A 21,316-nucleotide genomic window follows, 5' to 3' on the forward strand; every position below is an offset into this window, starting at 1 on the left:
ACCAAACCACCCCTCACCCGTTAATCCAGGCTTCTACTTCCTCCTCAGGCAACTCAGAACTCCTCCTTCTAACAGGCAGGAGGCCTCTGTGGTAATTTCAAGGCCTACTCAAGGCTGCCTCAGAGAAAAAACCACAAACAGATGTGTGACTTTTGGGCCCTGGGAATGACAGGCCACAGACCCACTTGACCCACCCTACCTCCATGTCCCACAGCCCACAGTGAGGCTCCACACAGGCCCACATGAAGACACATGACGCAGCAGGACACACAGGGCCAAATGTTCCCCTTTATTATGGTTCACTCAGTTACCACAGACAGACATTAGCTCAGGCAGGTCAACTGCCAGTTGGACAATGGTCTGTGTCCCCCAGAAACAAGGAGGAGCAACGGGCACCAGCAAAATGCAAAAGCAGGTCACTGGCTGGCCAGACCTGAGGATTCCCAGAACTGACCTGGCCTTCCTCCAGCACTCCCCCAAGACAGACCATCCAGCAGAGATAAATTCGTGCCCAGCCCCCACTTCTCATACCGGTTCCCACCCTAGGAAAGTGCATAGTTGCCTGGAGATGCAGCATCCCAGGGCCTGGACAAGCTGGGCCACAACCAGGTAGCAGGCCTTCCCAAGAGCAGAGCCAGGGCATGGCCATATAGGTCTCAGCCAGGAAAGAAGAGGGGCAGGTAGGACAACAAATCGACCACAGGTGGCATCCAACAGGAATGGGAACCACCACAGCCCTCCTGGAGCTACCAGAGACCAAGAGAAAGGGAGCCAGAGGTCTAGGGTAGGGGAGAGGAAAAGTGAAGAAAACCTAGACCTAGGGTCTCTTTTTAGGTACTAGAGGCTTGTGACTAGAAGGCTCTGCCTTCCAGAGAGAAAATGGTAGAGCAGAGAGCCAATCATACTCTGGCCCAAGCCTAAAGGACCATTAGGAAGAGAACTTTCCAGAGCCCTTGGCTCCCCTTACAGAAAATGAAGTACCTGGAGCTCAAAGCTCAGATGGTACCTGGAAGCCCAAGTGCTGGGTTCCAGCCCAGAGTGACCAAGCTGGGTTTGGGTTTTCAGGCTAAATAGCCCAGGCAGAAGGGAGGATGGAAAACAGGTGGCTGCTCCTTTGCTGAGAATCCACTCCCCTCCAGGCCTCAGAAAGAGCCAGGGCCTCCACCAGCAACATTTTCACGATGCTTAGAACAGAACAGCCCCACAAGACTTAAATCACCACCCTGCAAGGGAAAAGGAGTTCTGACAGGGTGAGGAAGGGCCAAAAACCAAGTCTAGTAGGCAGAAAGGAGCAAGTAATCTTGATTTGAAAAAAAAAAAAAAAAAAAAAAAGCCAGAGGGCTTTCCCTCCCACCCGGTCTACCCTGAAATCCCATTCCAGCCATTCATTGTGCTTGTGGATAGGACTGAGCATGTGCTTCTTCCTGGGCCCTGACTTCAAGAGCCCAGAACTGCTCTGTGACCAAAAGCAAGCTGGGGTGGGAAGAGGCACCCTCTCCTCTCTCACTGGGCCCTGCCTGCCTTCTCCTCCAATCTTCTGTCCAGGCTCAGCCCTCTGAGCCTGCCCCTCTACCAGACCCAAACAACAGCTATCGCCCCCAGAAATCCAATGGTCTTTCAGAGACACCTGGCACCTGCCCAATGGGCTTGGGCCAGCCAGATCTCCCTCAAAGACCAATTATTATTTGCATACCCTCTGCTCCAGCTGCACCTTTATACCCCCAAATCACCTGGACACCACCCAGCTCTTCAGAGAAGACAGTGGAATCTGCCTTCATGGGTAGCAGATGCCACCTAGCATGGGACGAGGAGAGTGACATAGGCAGAGGGGCTCAAGGGGACTCTGGAAAGAGAAGGAGGAGAAGCAGGACAGAGAAGAGAGGAGCCTTCCCCTGTAGGCCACGCTCTGAGAATCAAGGAGATGACCCTGCACTTCCACTCCCTGGGAGTCGGGTTCCCAGGTGGGCTCTGCATCTCCAGCTGCGTGCCCTCCCACGTCACCACTTAAGCTCAGCTCCTGTCTAGTTCCTTGATCTGGGAATGGGCTCAGTCTCAGGAGCAGACACAACTGGCACACTCAGCCTTGGGGAAGACAAAGAAAAGCCACATGGGAAAGACAGAGACCCTGGGCAAGAAAAGAAGCCACAGGGAATCTGACACCAGGAAAAGAGGAGAGGAGAAGTGGGAGGTGGAGGAGACCAGATCAGAAGGAGCAAAGGAAGATCCCTGGCCTGTCCCCACCCTCCTACCTACCACCCCCATGAGCGCTAAATACTGTTGCTTCCCAGTAAGACCAAAAGTGGAGACAGTTTCAGCTCATGACCCTGGGGAGGGGCCAGGCTTTCTGCTATGCCTCCCTGGCCCATAAGGGATCCCTGGGCCCAGGTCAGATCCCTGGTGGAGGGTGGGGGCTGGTTGAGTTCTAAACATACATCTAGCACCACAACAACAGAGACCTCCACTGTGTACTATTTCACAAGGGGACATGGACATAGCTACCACTGCACGGGACAGCTCCATGTGCAGCCCACAGCTCTCAGAGTTCTGAGAGCAAAATCCAGAGGGGTGGGGAAAGGGGGGAGACATATACATATATATATATGTATATATATATATATAACTCTGATTCTTTGTACAAAGTGGGGGAGGAGAAAAGGGAGGGGGGGAACCCTGCTTGGTCACCACAACTGACGATGTGGCTTGAGTCCCCATCCCACTGACCCCCAGCCCTGCCCTCCTGGTAGGCGTGGCTGGCTCACATCTCATTGGAGTATGTGTAGTTGGGGGTGGCGGAATACTGAGTCTGCGGCTGATTCATGGCACCCTGGGCCGCCCCCATGGCTGCATTCTGGGCCGCCTGCTGCACGTGTGGGTTCTTCCATGCCCCCGTGGTCCACTCCTCCTGAGCTTTGCTGAAACTCCCCCCACTGCCCCGGTAGAATTTATGAACCTGTAGGAGGAGGAGCACAAGGAAGGGTTAATCAAAGGGAAGGGGCAGACCTTCCAGGAAAGACCTGGAAACCAGAGACAAGTCCCTGTAAAAACCAATCCTCCCTCCCACACCTGCCCTGTGTACAAGGAGCAAAGTCCACCAAGCCGTTCTAGAGTGAGTCCCTTGGAAGACCTCTGGGTCCTCCTGTAACTTGGAGGAGGGTCGTTACAGATCGCAGCCCCTTCCCAAAGCCACCCTCTCAACCTTGAGGTGACCACATACCATGCTGAGAGCGATGAAGGAAAACACAGCCACAACCGTGAACATGATGGTGGGAATGAGCATCACCACTGCTGAGCCAACGTTTGTTCCGAAGAAGGAGATGGTGGCGATCCAGCCGCTGTAGGAAGAGGCCAGCTGTGGGGCTGCTGGCATGGTGACGGGTAGCCAGGAGCCACCCCACCACAGCCAGGAGCCATCTCAATGTCACAAGGAGGGGCCATATCATTGGATGCAAAGAGACCATCCAAAGGGCCTGTGTCAGTGGTTCAGAAGAATCCTTCCCCACGGCTCAGGACACAAGCTCCTCAGGCATAAGGCTTCTTTCCCTTGGGTTCTCCCATGATGCTTGACACACCTTAGCACCCTCAAAAGCCACTGCGAGGTTCTCCTCCCCCTCTGATGCTATGGGTATGTCACTATGACAACCAGACTACCCTGAATCCTCTCACAGGCTAGGCAGCTAACACAGAGAGGTAAACAATGGACACACCTGAAGTGCCACCCATACCAGCCCTGGGTCAATCCCAGACACCCCGGTCTCTTACCAGACTCCCCAGCCTGGGATGCCCACAGCCTGGATGATGCTGATGACCAGCTGGGCCATGAAGGTAAAGAAGAATGCCATGAAGCTGAAGGAGCTGTCAGTCCTGCACCAAAGGAGATGACTCCCATCACCTGGGAAGAGGGCCAGGGCTTCCCTGCCTTCAGGACCCCCAAGCCCTTCCAAGTTTAAATGAGTATGCAACAGACAGAAGAGACCCAAAGGCCTTAATTGAGAGGCAAAAATGGGACAGTGTTTACGAGGATCTTTGCAAGTTTCCGTGTATTAATCTTGTGCGTGCAACATTACATAGGGAGAGATCTCCTCATAAATGGACCCTCACAGTACACGGATGGTTGGCCCTATCGGCATAGAAATAGATGGGTTGATTATGGTAGGAATAAGTAACCCCATTGTCAAGGGGATGGACAGCCTTACTGGCACTAAGATATCTAGCTCCACTGGCACATGGATGGACATTCCTATAAGCTCAGAGACAGAAAGTCTCGTTGGTACAAGAATGGAACCCTACTGGCACCAAATAGTAGCCTAATTGGTATACAGCTGGATGATCTGATTGGCAAAGACATCTGAGGCCCCATTAGCACTGAGATTGATACTCCACTGGCACCAAGACAGATAGCCTTGTTGGTACATAGATGAATAGTCCCATTACCACCAAGACAGAAAGTCTGTTTTACACAAGGTAGACACCCATTGGCACCAAGAGAGTTAGCCCCACTTGTACATGAATGGGTGTTCCCTTTAGCACATTTAGCATCCAGTGAGTTGGATGACATCATTAGCACATAGTGTCAGTAGTACCTGGATGACTGGTTCCATTAGCACATGGCAGATACTCCACCTGGTGCCAAATCAGCTAGCCCCACAGGCACAAAGACGGGCAGCTCCACCAAGACAGGTGGTCCCATTGGCAAAACTTAACATACAGCTGCCTGGGGAAGGCAAAACTAAAATAGGCCTGATATCTATGTGGTGCCCACCCAAGGAAGTGAGAAAGTAAGTGAGGGGTGGGAAAGGAAGGAACTAAGACTCTTGACTCCCAGCACTGAGCTCTCAGGAAGCCCAAGTCCTACCTGGCAGTCTGAGCTGAGGGTGCAGAAGTGAAAGTGAGTCTAGGGGGTGGTCAAAAAAAAAAAAGTGAGAAAATATGTAGGGAAGAGACAGTGTAGATGGGCAAAGAGACAGGGCTAGGAGCTGGGGTCAGCACCAACAACTTACTTGAAGGCCTTGTAAATGGGCCGAAACCAGCAGACGTAGGAGCAGGGTGTGAAGAGGATGAGCCAGAGAAAGGCCAGGCCAAAGTTGGTGGCTCCCCCGCCTCCGATCAGCCACGCGAGACAGCCCACCAGGTTCACGGCCAGCGTGACGCTGTTCACTGCAGACCCAGGAGTACATGCACGCACAGAGACAAACACCAGACACGCACACAGACACCCAGACCCATGCAGAGATATGTGAGCACCCAGACATGGACACACACACACATAACTCAACAGACCCACAATCAAACACATGGAAACAGCATATACACAGAGAGGTAGATACACACAAACATGCATGAAAACCACATTTACAGAGATTCACACCCACAACGCACATCAGTGAATACACACAGATACACGAGACACACATGCATACACACACAGAGGGAGTACAGACTGTAAGAAAGAAAACTGGAAGCTTAGACCAATTCCATTCCCCTCCCCACACCCACTCCTAGAGATCTGAGAAATACGGAGAACAGAGTCTCCAGAGCAGGAACCCAGAGCCTCAGCCCAACAAGCCCCATTAAAGGGCCCCCAAAGCCTCCAGGTGGTAGAAATGCTCTTCTTATAAGAATGGCTTCAGCTGCTGGCCCTCCCATATTCACAGCAATCACCAAGCCCAAGGCACAGGAAACCCTTACATCTTCTTTTGCAAGGGGTCCAAAAAGTGGAGAGTAAAAGGCCTCGTGGAAACATCTCTTCAAGCCATTGTACCATCTACCCTGCTCTTAAAATGGGGCATGTATTGGGGCGCCTGGGTGGCTCAGTCGGTTAAGCCTCCGATTTCAGCTCAGGTCATGATCTCACAGTTTGTGGGTTCGAGCCCCGCATTGGGCTCTGTGCTGACAGCTCAGAGCCTGGAGCCTGCGTTGGATTCTGTCTCCCTCTCTCTCTGCCCCTCCCCTGCTCATGCTCGCTCTCTCTCTCTCAAATAAATAAACATTAAAAATGTTAAAAAAAATAGGGCATGCAGCAGTGGCTGGGATCTCAATCTCTATCTAATTCATTTCTTAGATAACTATTATGCCACTTCCTCCAAGAAGCCTTCCTTTACTACTCCAACTTTATTCATGTCCCATCCCTCTGACCGCTTTCAGACCTGGGCTGCTCTCATGCATGGTTTCCCAAGTACAAATCCCAGCCTATCAACCACACTAGAAGCTCTGCAAGAGCAGAATCCAGGCTCCCTCTCCTCTGTGTCCATATACTCTAGATGAACTCAGAATCACAGCATCACTGAGTCACAGCCAGCAGAAACCTCACACACAGGGCTTCTGACCTCAGGGTGCTCCCTTCCTCAAACGTTAAGTTGAGTCCCTTCAAGGCTCCACAAAGATCTGCTGAATAAACAAAAGCAGGCTGGCTCACTCGTGGCCTCAAACAGCGAGACATCTGGTCTTGGTTTCTGAATAGAACCCTTAAGCATCTCAAGGGTTATATACATTTCCTTGGGAGCATAGCATCTGGCAGGTGCCTGGTGAGGACTTAGGAAGATATTTATAGCCCTTAAATCCAGCCCCTGGATTTTCTCAGGGGCAGAGTTCCCAGAGCTCAGGGTCAGGTGGGGTGCTCCCCAAGTCTGCTCTGACAATGCTGTCACCTGGGCACAAAAACCCATCTCAGGGCCCCTCCTAACCCTGGAGCATTTCTTCCTGTCCACTTCAGTTGTATTTCCTCCATCCCTGTGTATTGCCCCCCAATTCCCCACAACTTTGGTGTTCTTACTGATTTTATTTGCTCTTTACATAGAACAGATATTAACTTGTTTTTATATTGGTTTATATCTCTCTTCCCAGATCCCATCTCTCTCCAGCTCCCTGGATCTAGTGCCTCTGTTGCAATTATTCCACTACCTCTTTGGAACAGACATCCATTGACTTGGCTAATCTCTCTCCAACCATCAGCTTTTTTCAGCTTTTTTCTATCTCCACTTCTCTCTCTGTCAAGCTTGGATTCCATAATTCATCACACTTTTTCTAATTCCCTCCCCTGCCTGGTCTTCTGATCACAGTCACCCTTGATGAACACAATGCCCACCTGCATCTGAGCTGAATGTTGCTAGAAAAGAAGGAGCCTACGGAGAAGCCTGGTAGGACTATGAATTCACAGCGGCCAACCCCAAACAGACCCTGAGCATGGCCCAGAAGTCTTCAGGGTCATGTGTCTTTGGATAGTGTCCTCACCCTCTGCCCACAAATGCTATCATTCTAATCCCACTTTCCTCAAAACTCCCATCCTCACTTCTACATCACATTTGATGGGAAGAAATAGAAGCCATCAGAGGCAACCTCCTCATTCTCTTCCCAACATCTACAGACCTTCTCACACCTGCCCCATCTCTTCCTCCTCTCATGTTACACAGGGAAAGATTCCTTCTCTGCCCAAAGGCTAAGCCAGGGCTTGAAACTGAGTCTGTCTGTCCCCACACTCTTTCTATCACTCCATGAAGGACCTGCTGCAAAGACAGCATTCTTTACCACCTTCCTGGCACAAGCAATCACCTCCCCAAGTCAGCAGCTAAGTGCAGGCCTGACTCAAGGCAACATCACACCTGACACACCCTGCTGTGGTCACACTGCAGGTCTAAGGTACCTTGAGGCCAGTACCCAGCACAGGAAAACCAGCCTGCCCTGTGTGTACATGCCTAAGAAGTACCTTTGACCAGCCTGGGCAGAGCAAAGTCCCATCCCCCTAAGATGACACTTTCCCACCAACCTGCCACAGCCCACCAGCAACTGGAGTCTTTAAACTCTGGATCTCGACATTGTAGAACATCAGAACTCTAGATTCTTAGAGAAGTACAGACCGCACAACACAGAACTCCTTGGAACCACGGTGATCACTGAGCCAACACCCTCTTCCTATAAGTGAGGAACCTGTGGCTTAGGAAATAGGGCAACCAGCCCCATTTGATCTTGTATCTCCCAACTTCTAGTCAGTGCTCTTTTCTCTGAGCAGTTTTCCAAAGAAAGCAAGACAAATGTGGCTTTGAGACAAGGATTCCTCTCCGAATCCAGAATCCTGAGGTCCTGGCAGCCACCTGGAGAACCACTCCAGTGGGAAGGGGAAGGGAGAGCAAAAAGAGAAATGATGCTACAGACAGAGCCCCTCACCTAGATGCTCTGTGAATGGGAAGTGTAGGGAGAGAAGGGAGGAGAGGCCTAGATGGGGGGCAGGGAGGATGAGGGAAACCAGGGCCCAGATGGGTAGTCAACCCATGAGCAGAACCTGCTGGGAGGTGGCCCATGCAGATGCTGCAAGGGTGGACAGCCAAGCCTGCAGGCACCCCACCTTGATGTCTGGCACGCACCAGCCGTCCTCCCTCCCCCACCCCGCCCCCGTGGCCCACCCCCATCCTACAGCACTCACACATCCAGAGGTAGTAGAGGCGCTTGGTCATGCTGAGATGCTGGGGAGGAATGTCTGCCTCAAAGTCTTGGTAGAAACATGGCTTCAAGGGGATGAATTTGGGCAATGGTGGGAAGTTGTTCACTTTCTCTGTGGGTGAAGCATATCACATAGCATCACCTTGAACGTCCCACTCCCCGATGACCCAGTGTGATCACTCTTGCCCTGGTTTCAGCTGTCCCCCGGCCCCTGTGGTCACAGGCTACTTTGCTATCCCCACACAGCCATCCCTGCTTCCTCAAGTCTGTTACAAGGTTCCCAAAATAACCAAAGGCCCTGAGGCAGTGTTGCTGTCTCTCAGAAGAGAAACAATAAATACTGTCCATCAGGGGCACAGCTGCCTCCATGGTGGGGGAGCCAGTTCCAGGCAGATGAAGCAGGATGGGTGAGCCTGGAGACAGGAGTTCCCGTGTCCACTCCAACATTCACGTTTCGGAGCAAGTTACCACCCCTCCCAGGACCTCCGTTTATCCAGTCGGGTAGGGCTTGAGCTAGATAGTCTCTAAAGGTCCCTCCAGCTCTGGCACTGTGTTTGAGCCTTTGGAAACCAAACAACTCAGAAATCAGAAGGAAAGGGTCTCAGAGTATTAAAGAGCAATAGTGACAGAGGGGACAGGGACTGAGCCACCCTTGCTGCTTATCACTCAGATGGCCAGCAGGACCAAGGCATCAGGGTGCTCAATCTCTGGTCCCCAGGGTCAGAGATCTGACAGAGAGCTCGACAATGTCATGTTGAGGGTCTCAAATAGATAGCCTCAGGGGGAGACCAGGGAAAGCCTGGGGAGGACAGAAAGGAAGACAGAAACAACTTGACCTCCAAAAACTAAAAGGGATAAGGAAACTAGGAAGGGGGCCACCCACCCTGTGCTCACCTGCATATCCTATCCACATGACCCTGTCCTTACCTGCCATGATGGAACGGGTGGCACCAGCTGGCCCAGAGGCCTGCCCACGCCTCTTTGTCTTGACCTGGAAGGAAAGAAAAGCCAGAGAAGGATGAAGATCAGGACTGGCCTGACCCAGTCCCTCTCTCAGCCCTGGTAGGGCTAGAAGCTCCTCAGGGAAGAACTGAGCTGTAACCCCCCACAGTGGGATGAACCCAATGGAGGCAGCTCCCATACTGAGCCACCAGCCCTCCTTCCAAGCACTCCTGCCCTTTGTTTCAAGGCATAAAGTCTATCTTCAGAAACAAACCTGGGAGGGGACCCCATGAGGGAAGGCAAATGACAGAGAAGGCCTGAGGAGGCTAGAGACCTCTGAAAGAGAAAATTCTATTCCTTGACCCTGAACATGGCAGACCTGGCATCAGTCACAGGCTGGCCTCCCCGCTCTCCCGCCTTTGCCTTCCGTCAGTTGTTCACTTACTGAGGATTTGTAATATGTTAGGCACCGGGAGACAGCACGATGTGGTTCCTGCCCTCTGCATGAAACAGTCAATAACCTGTGGAGTACCTACGCTAAAAGGGAAGGGTGGCCACCATGAAAATATGCACAATATAGAGCAAGGTGATCTAACCCAGTGTGGGAAGTCAGGGAAATTCAATGTAAGCAGTGAGCAAAGACCTGAAGAATACAGAGGAGTTGCCCAGAGCAAGGCAGCCTTCCAGGCACAGCAGAAGGCAAGCACAGACTCTGATGCAGGAAGAAGTCTCACACTTTTATGGGAAAGAGGGCGACCTTGGCCAAAGCAAAGAGTACAAATGGGAAGCAGCAGGAGTGAGACTGGAGGGGAGGTGAAGGAAGCAGGGAATGATTCTTGAGGCCCTTAGGAGGCAAGTTTGAACGGGCTCAGAGGTGGCTCTGGGGAGTGGGGGGAGTGAGACCATCAAGAAGACTTCCTGCCAGCTTAAACCACTGATTGCATGACGGTGGGGCTATTAACTGAGATCTCCATCATGGGCAGAAACCAAAAGAACAGGCACAGGGTCCCAAGAAATACAAGAAGCTGCTGCCTTACAGACATGCTAAGTCCAGGGCTGCCTTGTAGGCATTGGGAATATTCAAAATCAGAAAATGGTCTATGACCAAGCACCAAGGTGATGCAACACTTAAAAGTTGGGTAGAGAGTTCTATAAAGCTTAAAAATAGGCAAAACAAGGGGAGGCTGGGTGTCTCAGTTGGTTGAATGTTGGACTCTTAATTTCAGCTCAGGTCATGATCTCATGGTTCATGGGATCAAGCCCCATGTAGGGCTCTGTGCTGGCAGCACGGAGCCTGCTTGGGATTCTCTCTCCCCCCGCCCTCTCTCTCTGCCCTTCCCCTGCTCTCATTCTCCTGCTCTCATGCACTCTCTCTCTCTCAAAATATATAAATAAACTTAATTATATATATGTGTGTGTGTATATATATATATATGTGTGTGTGTGTGTGTGTGTGTATATATGTATATGTATATATATATATATATATATATATATATATATATATAGGCAAAATGAATCTATGGTGTTAAAAGTCAAGAGGCAGGGAAACAAAAAATAAATAAATAAATAAAGTCAAGATAGTGTTACCATTGAGGGAGCAGGGAGCATAAGCTGAAGTATTGGTAATGGTCTGCTACTGGGTCTGGGAGCCGGTTACATAGTGTTGACTTTGTGCAAATTCATCAAGCATGAGATTACAATTTGTGCACTTTCCTGTGTGTTAGGAAATTAAAAGTTTGCATAAAAAGCAAGAATAAAAACAAAAAACAAAACCCTCGTAGAGTTCCAGTCAAATTCCTCTGGATCCAACTAAAGGTTTGGGCAGTTATAATCTTTTTTTTTTCTTAAATGTTTTTATTTATTATTTTTGAGAGACAGAGAAAGAGCATGGGGGGGGGGGGTGGAGGCAGAGAGAGAGGGAGACACAGAATCCTAAGCAGCCTCCAGGCTCTGAGCTGTCAGCACAAAGCCCAATGCGGGGCTCCAACTCACCAGTGGTGAGATCATGACCTGAGCTGAAGTCAGACGCTTAACCAACTGTGCACCTAGGCGCCCCATAATCTTTTATTTAATGCTTTTTTTTTTTTTTTTTTAAGAGAAAGACAGAGTGCGAGTGGGGTAGGGGCAGAGAGGGAGACACAGAATCTGAGGCAGGCTCCAAGCTGTCAACAGAGGCTGATGCAAGGCTCAAACTCATGAACTGTAAGTTCATGACCTGAGCTAAAGTCAGAAGCTCAACCGACTGAGCCACCCAGGCGCCCCGGGCAGTTATAATCTTTAATGGCTCCTTTGTGATATTAAATCAAATACCTATATAGAAACCCAACAACACCTACTATAAAAGGGAAAAAGATAGGCATGATAGAGGGCCACAAGAAATGACACCCTTATACAGATGCATTCATTGTAGCATTGTTTGTAACACCAAAAGATTGGAAACAATCTACACATCAATAGGGGACTGATTAAATAAATGGTACAGTCATACAATGGACTGTTCTGCAGTCCTCTGCAGCTATTTTTCTTTAATTTTTTTTTTTAATGTTCATTTATTTTTGGGAGAGAGAGAGAGAGATAGAGTACGAGCTGGGGAGGAACAGAGGCGGGGCGGGGCGGGGGGTGGGGGAGCTCAGGCTCCAGGCTCTGAGCTGTTAGCACAGAGCCCAACACAGGGCTTGAACTCAGGAGCCACGAGATCATGACCTGAGCCGAAGTCAGACACCTAACCGACTGAGCCACCCACATGCCCCTAATGTTTATTTATTTTTGAGAGAGAGCGTGAGTGGGGGAAGGACAGAAAGAGAGGGAGAGAGAGGATCTGAAGCGGGCTCTGTGCTGACTGCAGAGAGCCCGATGCAGGGCTCGAACTCACAAACTGCGATCATGATGTGAGTTGAAGTCAGATTGAATGTGAGTTGAAGCAGACTGAGCCACCCAGGCAACCCCTCTCTGCAGCTATTAAAAAAAAAAAAAACAGTGATGTAGGGGTGTCTGGGTGGCTCAGTCAGTTAAGCATCCAACTCTTGATCTCAGCTCAGGTCTTAATGTCAAGCTAGTGAGTTTAAGCTCCGCACTGGGCTCCACACCTATTTAAAAAAACAAAACAAAACATGAAGATCTTCATGATTATTAGTCATTGAAAAAATGACAGACATAAAACAGTCTAGACAACAGACAACAAAAGATATAGACATAGTCAAATAATATGCTACCTTTCATAGTAGAAAAAAAAAAAAAGGAGGGGAGAGGAGAATAAAAATGTTTTTTCCTTTTTACCCAATAATCCTACTCTGGTTATTTACCCACAAATAAGAAACAATAAATACATATGTCATTCAATGTGACACTATTTTGCAATAGCAAAATGTTGGAAGTAATCTAAATGCAACTGTTTGAATAAACTATGGTATATCACTCAACGGAGTACTACATAGATGTAAAAAGAATGGAGATGATCTCTATTAATTGCTGTGGAATGACTTCCAGGATATACCATTAAATGAAAAAAGCAAAATACAAACAAGTATAAATACTATGCTATCTTTTGTGCAAAAAGGGGGGGAAGGGGAAAGAATATACATATAAATTGGCTTATTTTTGCAAAAGAAGCACAGAAAAAGTAAACCAGACACTAAAAAAAAAAAAAAATGGCCACCAAAAAATGTGATAGAAGAGCTAGGATGAGTAGTGAGACTTCCCTGGGCAAGAATTTATACATACTTTGTACATATAATATCTTACATATTCAAAAATGTACACCAGAAAGAAAAGCAATTCTAAAAGTGAAATAAAATCAAATGAAGCTAACTGTACAGGAAATTGATAACAACCACATAGAAAAAAGAACTGGCCAAGTAACTTTATCAGAGCACTCTGTGTTCTCTTAAAAGGATACATCTCAAGGACAAAAATAACTGGAAAGAAACCTGAAGTATAAGCAACTTTACTGTTACTGTTGGTATAGTGTAGCAATGCTGAAACCTTGTCATGTGTACGCTAAGAGAGGACATATGATGTCCGGGGTTGATGTCGTTGGAACCTGGGTTCTCACTGTTAAGAGTTTGGAGAGAGAATATGCAATGTGGGAAAGTAAGAGCCCAGGAAAAGCAAGTTTTTAATAGATGTTTCGGTATCATTACATCTTAGTATTATTATGGAAATAGTTTTTTTTAAGTTTTATTTATTTATTTTGAGAGAGAGAGTGTGCGAGTGCAAGCAGGGGAGGGCAGGGAGAAAGAATCCCAAAGCAGGCTCCAGGCCGTCAGCACAGAGCCCGACATGGGGCTCGAACTCACAAACTGTGTGATCATGATCTGAGCCAAAATCAAGAGTCAGACACTTAACCCACTGAGCCACCCAAGTGACCCCGAGACATCTTTCTGAATTAAAAATCACGTAAATGTATTATCTGTTCAAAAATATAAATGGAAAAAACAAAAAAAGGCAGAAGAGGATGAGCTGGCAAAGAATGAGAAGGAGCAGCCACTGAGGCAGGAGGAAAACCAGGAGAGCATGGGGTCTCCAAAGCCAAGAGCAGACAGTGGACAAATATGACAGATGCCACTGCGAAGTCTGGCATGAAAAGAGCTGAACACTGAGGTACATATAACACTCAAAAACCTCAAGTCATCTGTGACCCTGCAAGAATTGTTTTGATGGCCATGGAGATGTGTGGGGTGGGCAGCAGAAGCCAAATTACAGCTAGCTGAACAAACTAGCAAACTGAGAGTAGACACAGACAGCTCTTTGAAGAAGCCTGCCTAGGAAGAGAATAGAGATAGGTGAGATATGGGATCCAGAGAGGGCTGCAGCTGATGATTGTTCAAGATGGAAATAAGCTAGGGATGTAAAAGATCAAGGGAAAGGTTGCATTTACAACAGACACAAGCCCCTAAAAAGGGGAGAAGCACGGGGTCAAGGAGGTGGGACAAGCCCCAAAGCTAGCAGATGGGAAGGAGAACATGATGCAAGCACATACAGGCTTGAGACCCTGGAGAGGACAGTAAGAGTCCCCTCCTTGTATCTGCCTCAATTTTGTTTATTGTATAGGAGACAGGATGGGGTTGAGAAGGAAGAGGTAAGGGTGGAGAACCCAGTTAAGTCAATGGACAATTACAACACAGCCTGAGAGATGCCCTGGAAGAACAAGTACAAAAAGCTGTGGGAACGGAGGAGCACCTCCCTGGTCTGTCCTGGAGGAGCCACGGAGGGCTTCATAGAAGAAGCAATATCAGAGCTGAATCCTGAAGGATGAATAGGAGTCGGCCAGGAGACGATAGGAAAGCAGATGAAGGTCAGGAGAGCCACAGCATGCATATTCAAGGGATTGAAAGGGTAGAGCAAGAATGAAGCTCAAAGTGAAGGGAGAGAAGGAAAGGCAAAAATAGTGCTGAAAGGTAGGAGGGGTCAGGTCATCCTGGCCTTGAAGGCCACCGGCAGAATTTGGGCTTTATCCTCAGGAGCCTTGTGAGCCACTGAAATATTACATTCCTCTTTTTCTTTTAAAATATATAGCCTCGGGGCGCCTGGGTGGCTCAGTCAGTTGAGCGTCCGACTTCGGCTCAGGTCACGATCTCATGGTCCGTGAGTTCAAGCCCTGCGTCGGGCTCTGGGCTGATGGCTCAGAGCCTGGAGCCTGCTTCCGATTCTGTGTCTCCCTCTCTCCCTGCCCCTCCCCATTCATGCTCTGTCTCTCTCTGTCTCAAAAATAAATAAAAACGTTAAAAAAAATTTTTTTTTAAATATATAGCCTTGGGGCACCTTGGTGGTTCAGTCGGTTAAGTGTCCAACTTTGGCTCAGGTCATGATCTCAGGTCATGATTCATGAATTTGAATCCCACACTGGGGGCTCTCAGCACTGAGTCCACTTCAGATCCTCTGTCCCCCTCTCTCTCTGCCCTCTCCCACTCATGTTCTCTCTCTCTCTCTCTCAAAAATAAATAAATAGGTTCAGTCAGTTGAGTGTCCGAATTCGGCTCAGGTTGCAATCTCATGGCTCATGAGTTTGAGCCCCGCTTCAGGTGAGCTCAGGTCCCACTTCAGGCTCTACGTGGACAGTGTGGAGCCTACATGGAATTCTCTCTCTCTCCCTGTCTCTCTGCCTCTCACTCACTGGAGCTCTCTCTCTCTCAAAAATAAGCTAACTTAAAAAATATATAGTAAAATATATACATACATATATATATATATATATATATATATATATATGTATGTATGTATATAGCCTGATGGGGCACCTGGCTGGTTCAGTCAGTACAGCATGTGACTCCTGATCTCAGGGTTGTGAGTTCAAGCCCCACATTGGGCATAAAACTCACGAAAGAAAGAAAGAAAGAGAGAGAAAGAAAGAAAGAAAGAAAGAAAGAAAGAAAGAAAGAAAGAAAGAAAGAAAGAAAGAAAAATAGGGGCGGGGGGTCACCTGGCTGGCTCAGTCAGCAGAGCATGCAACTCTTGATCTCACGGTTGTCAGTTCCAGCCCCATGTTGGGTGCAGTGATTACTTAAAAACAAAATCTTAGTGTCAGAGAACTAGAGACAGACAGAGAGAGAAAGTCTCATTGTTAACTAATTGTAATTTAAATAAAAAGTAAAAATATATTTGTATAGCCTCACCGTTTTGGTTTTTTTTTATATATATATAAAATGAAAATATGTTGCTTTTTACCTATGTATAAAAATATTTGCAAGTTATAAAAAACAAAGTGCACACGGCGCCAGGGCGGCTCAATCAGTTGAGCATCTGGCTCTTGACTCTGGCTCAGGTCATGATGTGGGATTGAGCCCCATGCTGGGCTCCGCACTGAGCATGGAGCCTGCTCAAGATTCTCTCTCTTTCCCTCTACCCCTCTCCCCTGCTCGTGCTCTCTCACTCTCTCTTTCTCTCTCTCTCTCTCTCTAAAAGAAATGTTTTTAATCTTAAAAAAACAAAGTGCATAAAGTTGAAAATAAAAGTTCTTCTAAACCCACCTTCTCAGAGGCCACCCCTTTAACAGTTTGACCTTTAGGATTTTGTTTTTAATGTATATATCAGCATACATGACCAAAACGAGATCATTTTATACATGCTGTTTATAACCTGTTTTTTTCCACTCAACAATATCTCTTGAAAATGTTTCATATCAATGAATACAGGTTATCTCAATATTTTTAATGACTGATCAACTGGGTTGACGCTATCACGGCCATGAAGCAGGTGTGACATGGGCTGATTTGGCAATTCAGAGGCCACAGTTTCAGGAAGTGGTGGGTGGGGTAGAGGCCAGCTGCCAAGAAATGAAAACAGGAGGAAGAGAAAGGAACAAGTCTAGCAGACTAGTTTTTCCAAACTTTTAGCTGAAATTAAAAAAAAAAAAAAATTATGTTTTTTATTTATTTTTGAGAGAGAGAGAGAGAGAGTGAGTGAGTGCTGGGAGGGGCAGAGAGAGAGGGAGACACAGAATCCAAAGCAGACTCCAGGCTCTGAGTGGTCAGCAGAGAGCCCGACGCAGGGCTTGAACTCACAAACTGTGAGATCATGACCTGAGCCGAAGTCAGACACTTAACCAACTGAGCCACCCAGGCACCCTTGGCTGAAATTTTAAATACACACACACACACACACACACACACACACAGAATATCAGTGACAACACTGAAACACCATAAAGCAAAGAACGAACAGCCGTCACCTCTGGGTAGTGAAATTAAAGTTGTTGGTTTTCTTCCTTTTTTCTTTATTTTCTAAAATTTCCACAATGGTCTCATATCACTTTTGTGGAGGACAAAGCAACAGGTTTACAACAGCAGCAGCTAGAGGAGGACATAGGGTTAGAAAGATTTATCCAGATAGAATACTTGAGCATATATATTTAGAAGCGGGAGGAAGGCATTATGGAAAACAGTGGAGAGGCTGAAGATACAAGAGAAGGGAAAATAGCTGATGGCCAGTGGGACCTCAGAAGACAGAAAGGGCCAGCATCCATAGCACAGAGTAGGAGCATTAGACTAGGAGCCCTCCTTCCCCTAGGATTTGAGAAATCCAATTCAAGAAATGGGGAAACACGGTTGCGGCTTCACCTCCCACATACCTAACCAACCACCCTCTCTGTGAGTAGAGTTTTAGGAGAGTAGTCCAGTTTGGAAAACTCCTCCCATGAAATGGAATGGGGAGCTGATGGGAAGAGGGGAAGGGTTTCTACAAGTAACGGAGGGACAGCTGAGGCTGTAGACCATGCTCTGAAGTAGAACCAGACTGCTCTGGTATGTGACAGCCCCCAGAAACTTCCACATTCTGAGTGTAGAATCCAGATTTGAGGGGTCTGCTGTTAGAGTGGGACATACTAGCAAAGTTGTATGGCTGTTGAGAGCGCGGGCCAGTGGGCCATGGGGTCTTGGAAGGACATGGAAGGTGTGGGACAGAGAAAATGGAGATGTCAGAAAACTAGAGGTCTCCTCAAGGTCACAAAGCAGATAAAATAGAAGTTAAACTGTGCTTCAAGAAGACTGAAGCTTAAGATTTCAGAGGTAGTCACATACCAATGATGACCAGACTCAAATGTGGCTGGTAGAAAGGGTGGTAGAAGGAGGCAATGGAGTGAATGACAGCGGTCCAGCACTAAAGTCCTCCACGAAAACAAAGAAGAGAGGTGTGTGTGCATAGGGGGCAGGTAATAACTCAGATTGTGGGAGACTCAAAGGAGGAGACTCTAACCCTGCTCCAGCCTGACTCCCATCCTGCTCCCAGGCTGTCACCCAAAGGTGTGCCCATGGTTACAGAGAAGTCAGTGTAGCAGACTATGGATGACTCAGTGCAGGAGAAGCCAGAGGACAGAGCAAGACTGTTTCTTTTGTTAATCCAGAGAATTTAGGATTGGGAGGGCTGTGGAAGGTTAGGGTCACAGTAATGGAGGGCTCTAAGCTACTCTGCCCTTATTTCAGGGCTAGCCTGTGTGTGTGTGTGTGTGTGTGTGTGTGTGTGTGTGTGTGTGTGTGTGTGAGAGAGAGAGAGAGAGAGAGAGAGAAAGCCTGCAGTCACTGGTCTCTGCAAACCAAAATTCTTAGACTGCAAAATGGGAGAAGGAACAATCTGTTGTTCAACTGAGGCTTTCATAATATTGGATAGAGAGATAGAGGGGTGCTACATACCTCCTAAAAATGTAGGTCTAAGGAAGCACCTCCTTAGTTATTAATAAGATAGCAAACACTACCTGAATTTTGTTCCAAAGAACCCAGACTGTCATTTATTCCATTTCTTACTATGAAGCTGGGAGGACAGAAAATCTTGAAGTGGAGAGAGTGAGGTCCATGGCAGAGAGAAGGGAGTCAAGCCTGGCCTCAGATCAGGCTAGAGACCTGGGGCTAGTTCAAGGGCTTCCTGCTTACCAGCCTTCCCTCCTCTCTAGCATGAGTCTCTCATCCTTGGCTTAGTAATGGTCATTTTCTTCCCGCCTGTCCAGAGCCTATCTGCTAAGATGGAAGTTCCCCCCTCTTGCTCTACCTCTGGTCCCCTTATCCCACCCCAGACCCCACATCCCCAGCCCTGAAGTCCCAGAACTATGAATCATCCTCAGAAAACAGCACTCATCTGGCATTGCTATCACTGTCGTGTGATTACTCTTCAGTACCCGTGCTGATCCCAAGCCTGACATTCAAGGCCTCGTGTCAATCAGCTACAAACTTCCCAAACCACCACCTCTGCCTCTCCACCATAGGCTGACCTGCCTCTGACACAACCTAGTTTCACGCAGAAGATCATGTCCAGCCACCTCCTTGGCCTCCAGTGCCCCATAACCTGTCACCTCCTCTAAGTCCTACTATTTTTTCACATCCCACCTCTTCTGGGAAGACTTTCCAGACATCCCTGCTGCACATCCCACTGCTTAAATTCTGAATCTGTTATTGGGCAGCAAGTGCTCACTCATTCTCATCCAATCTCTTCCTCACTCCCTCATGGATGAGTATTCCAGGAGGGATGCAGCACAGCACAGCACAGGGATGCAGCACAGGGCAGGGCACAGAGCACAGTCAATCCCTGTTCTTGCTTAAGATTTGAGTACCCTCCCAAGGGGTGAGAGTGGAGTGCCTGCTGCCCTCTCCCCAGTCAGGCTAAGCCCACAACCTCTGTCAACCCTGCTCTATCACACTTCCTCCTGGAAACTTTCAGAGATTCCAGGCTGTCAGCAGGGAACAAAGTGGAATCAGTAGAGGAAATGCTGTGGGGAGGGGGAAGAGGTGGGGGGGAGGGAGCAGGAAAGGAAAAGTTAGAAGAACTGGGAGGGACACTCTAAACTAGAACAAGTCCCTTCCTCAAGGGAGGACAGTACTTAGTCCTGTTACTTCTTCCCCAGAGAAAAGTGCTGGCAAAGAGCTACCCAAGAGGGGAACCAACTTGTTCAGAGGTAGCCAATTAGCCAGGGAAAAAGTGAAAGAAACAGCTACAGAGCCCAAGGCCCCTATCCAGAGCTCTCCTCCCAGGATCCCACTAACTCTCCACAGGTTTGCTACACCGAAAACTCTTTCTGTGACCTATTACCAGAGACATCCTTTCTCAGCTCTAGGGACTTTGCCTTCAGGCTCACCAAGTGAGCCCAGGTTAAATTTAAACTAACAAGATTTGTATAGCCCCAAACAAAATCTGTCAGTCATGCTCCTACAAGAACCATTTCTCTTTCAGAGCCCTGAGCCTGTGCAGGTAGAACAGGTAGGGCACAGGTCGCAAAATTCTCCAGACTTCCGCCACCCCGTGGGCACCTTCACATGGCTGGGGTCCCAGGGGGGCCTCCCCAACAGCTGTGCTTAGTTCCTACCGCTTTGCCCATACCACTCCCAGGGAATGCTCTTTCTTCACTCTCCCCCATCCAAATCTCCCCTCCCCCCAGAAGTCTATTCACTGGCTCTCGCCTCCCTTTCTCCTTATGTCCCTGGGAAAGTCTGCCAGGCCCTAGCTGATTTCCCCATCCCGGAGCTGGGGCATTACCGGTTTGAACCGCCAGAGATTGTGATGAATTCTCAGTAGAAATCTCTACTTGGTTTCCCCAACCCCCAGAGCAGGAGCTCCCTGAGGTAGGGGCTGGGATGGGTTCCCAAACGCCTCACCCCCACCCTCATAGCCAACTCCTGCCAATATTGGAATGAGCTACGTCCTGCGTCCCCAACTCACTACCCCAAAACCCTGGTGGAGCCCAGGCTCAATCAAGCCAGTGTACCCATCCCCCATAACCCTTAGGCGGTTCGGACCCGCCGACTAAAGGTCGGGAGAGGAACAGGGGACACAGCCTGGGTCCATCTGCAGGGACCTCTTGTGAGAAAAGACCCAAAGGAGGCCACTGTCACCCCCGTCTCCAGTCGCCCCCATCCTCGGCCATGTGCAACATCTCCCCCACCCCCCGACAGGGGGAAGAGGCCGGTTTCCAGGGAACACCAGGTGGGGCTGGGGGAAAGTAGGGCCCAAGGCCCAGGCTCCAGAATCCAGGGGTCTGACGTCACCCAAGACCCAGGTTCCCTCTGCGGGAGCTGGGAATGGGGATGGTGGGGGTTAGAGGGACCTGGAAGCACCTGGGACGCTCTTCTCCTGCCCCAATCAGGGAAGGTCACCTCGACTCCCCACCTCTCTAGCAGCTCGGCCTGCCTGCCCCTGCATGCAAAGGTGAAGCGTAGGGGGTACAAAGCTGGATAGTGGGTGACCGCATCTCGCCCTGTGCCCAGCTTCCCTGGAAATCCCTTCTCCCGGCCTTCAGGCCCAGGACTCACCCGCCGCTGCCGTTCGGCTGCCGAAAGGCCGTCGCCCTGCTCTGCGCTTCACCCAGCGATGCGGCGCGGAGCCTGCCGCGAGCCGCTCCGGGGCTGGGGGCGGGGAGCGCGCGCGCGCTCCTCCTGCCGGCTCCTCACGCGCCCGCGCCACCCTCGCCCGAAGCAGCAGCCGCTCTCGCGAGACTCCCGCGGCACCTCTAGGGCCGCTCCTCCCG

The 21,316-nt window shown here is 49.1% G+C and overlaps 1 protein-coding gene across 1 annotated transcript; it reads right to left on the minus strand.

The window, feature by feature from the left end:
• Nucleotides 1-268: 268 nt before the first annotated feature.
• Nucleotides 269-21,257, minus strand: SCAMP5 (secretory carrier membrane protein 5). Its single transcript, XM_019441432.2, has 7 exons — nucleotides 21,102-21,257; nucleotides 9,358-9,421; nucleotides 8,414-8,542; nucleotides 4,998-5,154; nucleotides 3,760-3,861; nucleotides 3,215-3,332; nucleotides 269-2,950 (listed from the first exon to the last, which is right to left on the minus strand). The coding sequence occupies exons 2-7, from the start codon at nucleotides 9,362-9,364 to the stop codon at nucleotides 2,756-2,758; spliced, it is 708 nt and encodes a 235-aa protein (XP_019296977.1). The 5' UTR covers nucleotides 9,365-9,421; nucleotides 21,102-21,257; the 3' UTR covers nucleotides 269-2,755.
• Between the last annotated feature and the right edge of the window lie 59 nt (nucleotides 21,258-21,316).

Source organism: Panthera pardus, unplaced genomic scaffold (assembly GCF_024362965.1).
Source record: "Panthera pardus isolate Hobbes unplaced genomic scaffold, ASM2436296v1 HiC_scaffold_24, whole genome shotgun sequence".
Classification (NCBI taxonomy): Eukaryota; Metazoa; Chordata; class Mammalia; order Carnivora; family Felidae; genus Panthera; species Panthera pardus.

What these genes read in the sequence shown, in the direction of transcription:
- SCAMP5 (XM_019441432.2), bottom strand. An exon ending in CCTCTACTACCTCTGGATGT is followed by an intron (nt 5,155 to 8,413) that starts GTGAGTGCTGTA and finishes CTGGGTCTGCAG; the next exon opens with TGAACAGCGTCACGCTGGCC. An exon ending in CCTTCATCGCTCTCAGCATG is followed by an intron (nt 2,951 to 3,214) that starts GTATGTGGTCAC and finishes CTCCTCCTACAG; the next exon opens with GTTCATAAATTCTACCGGGG.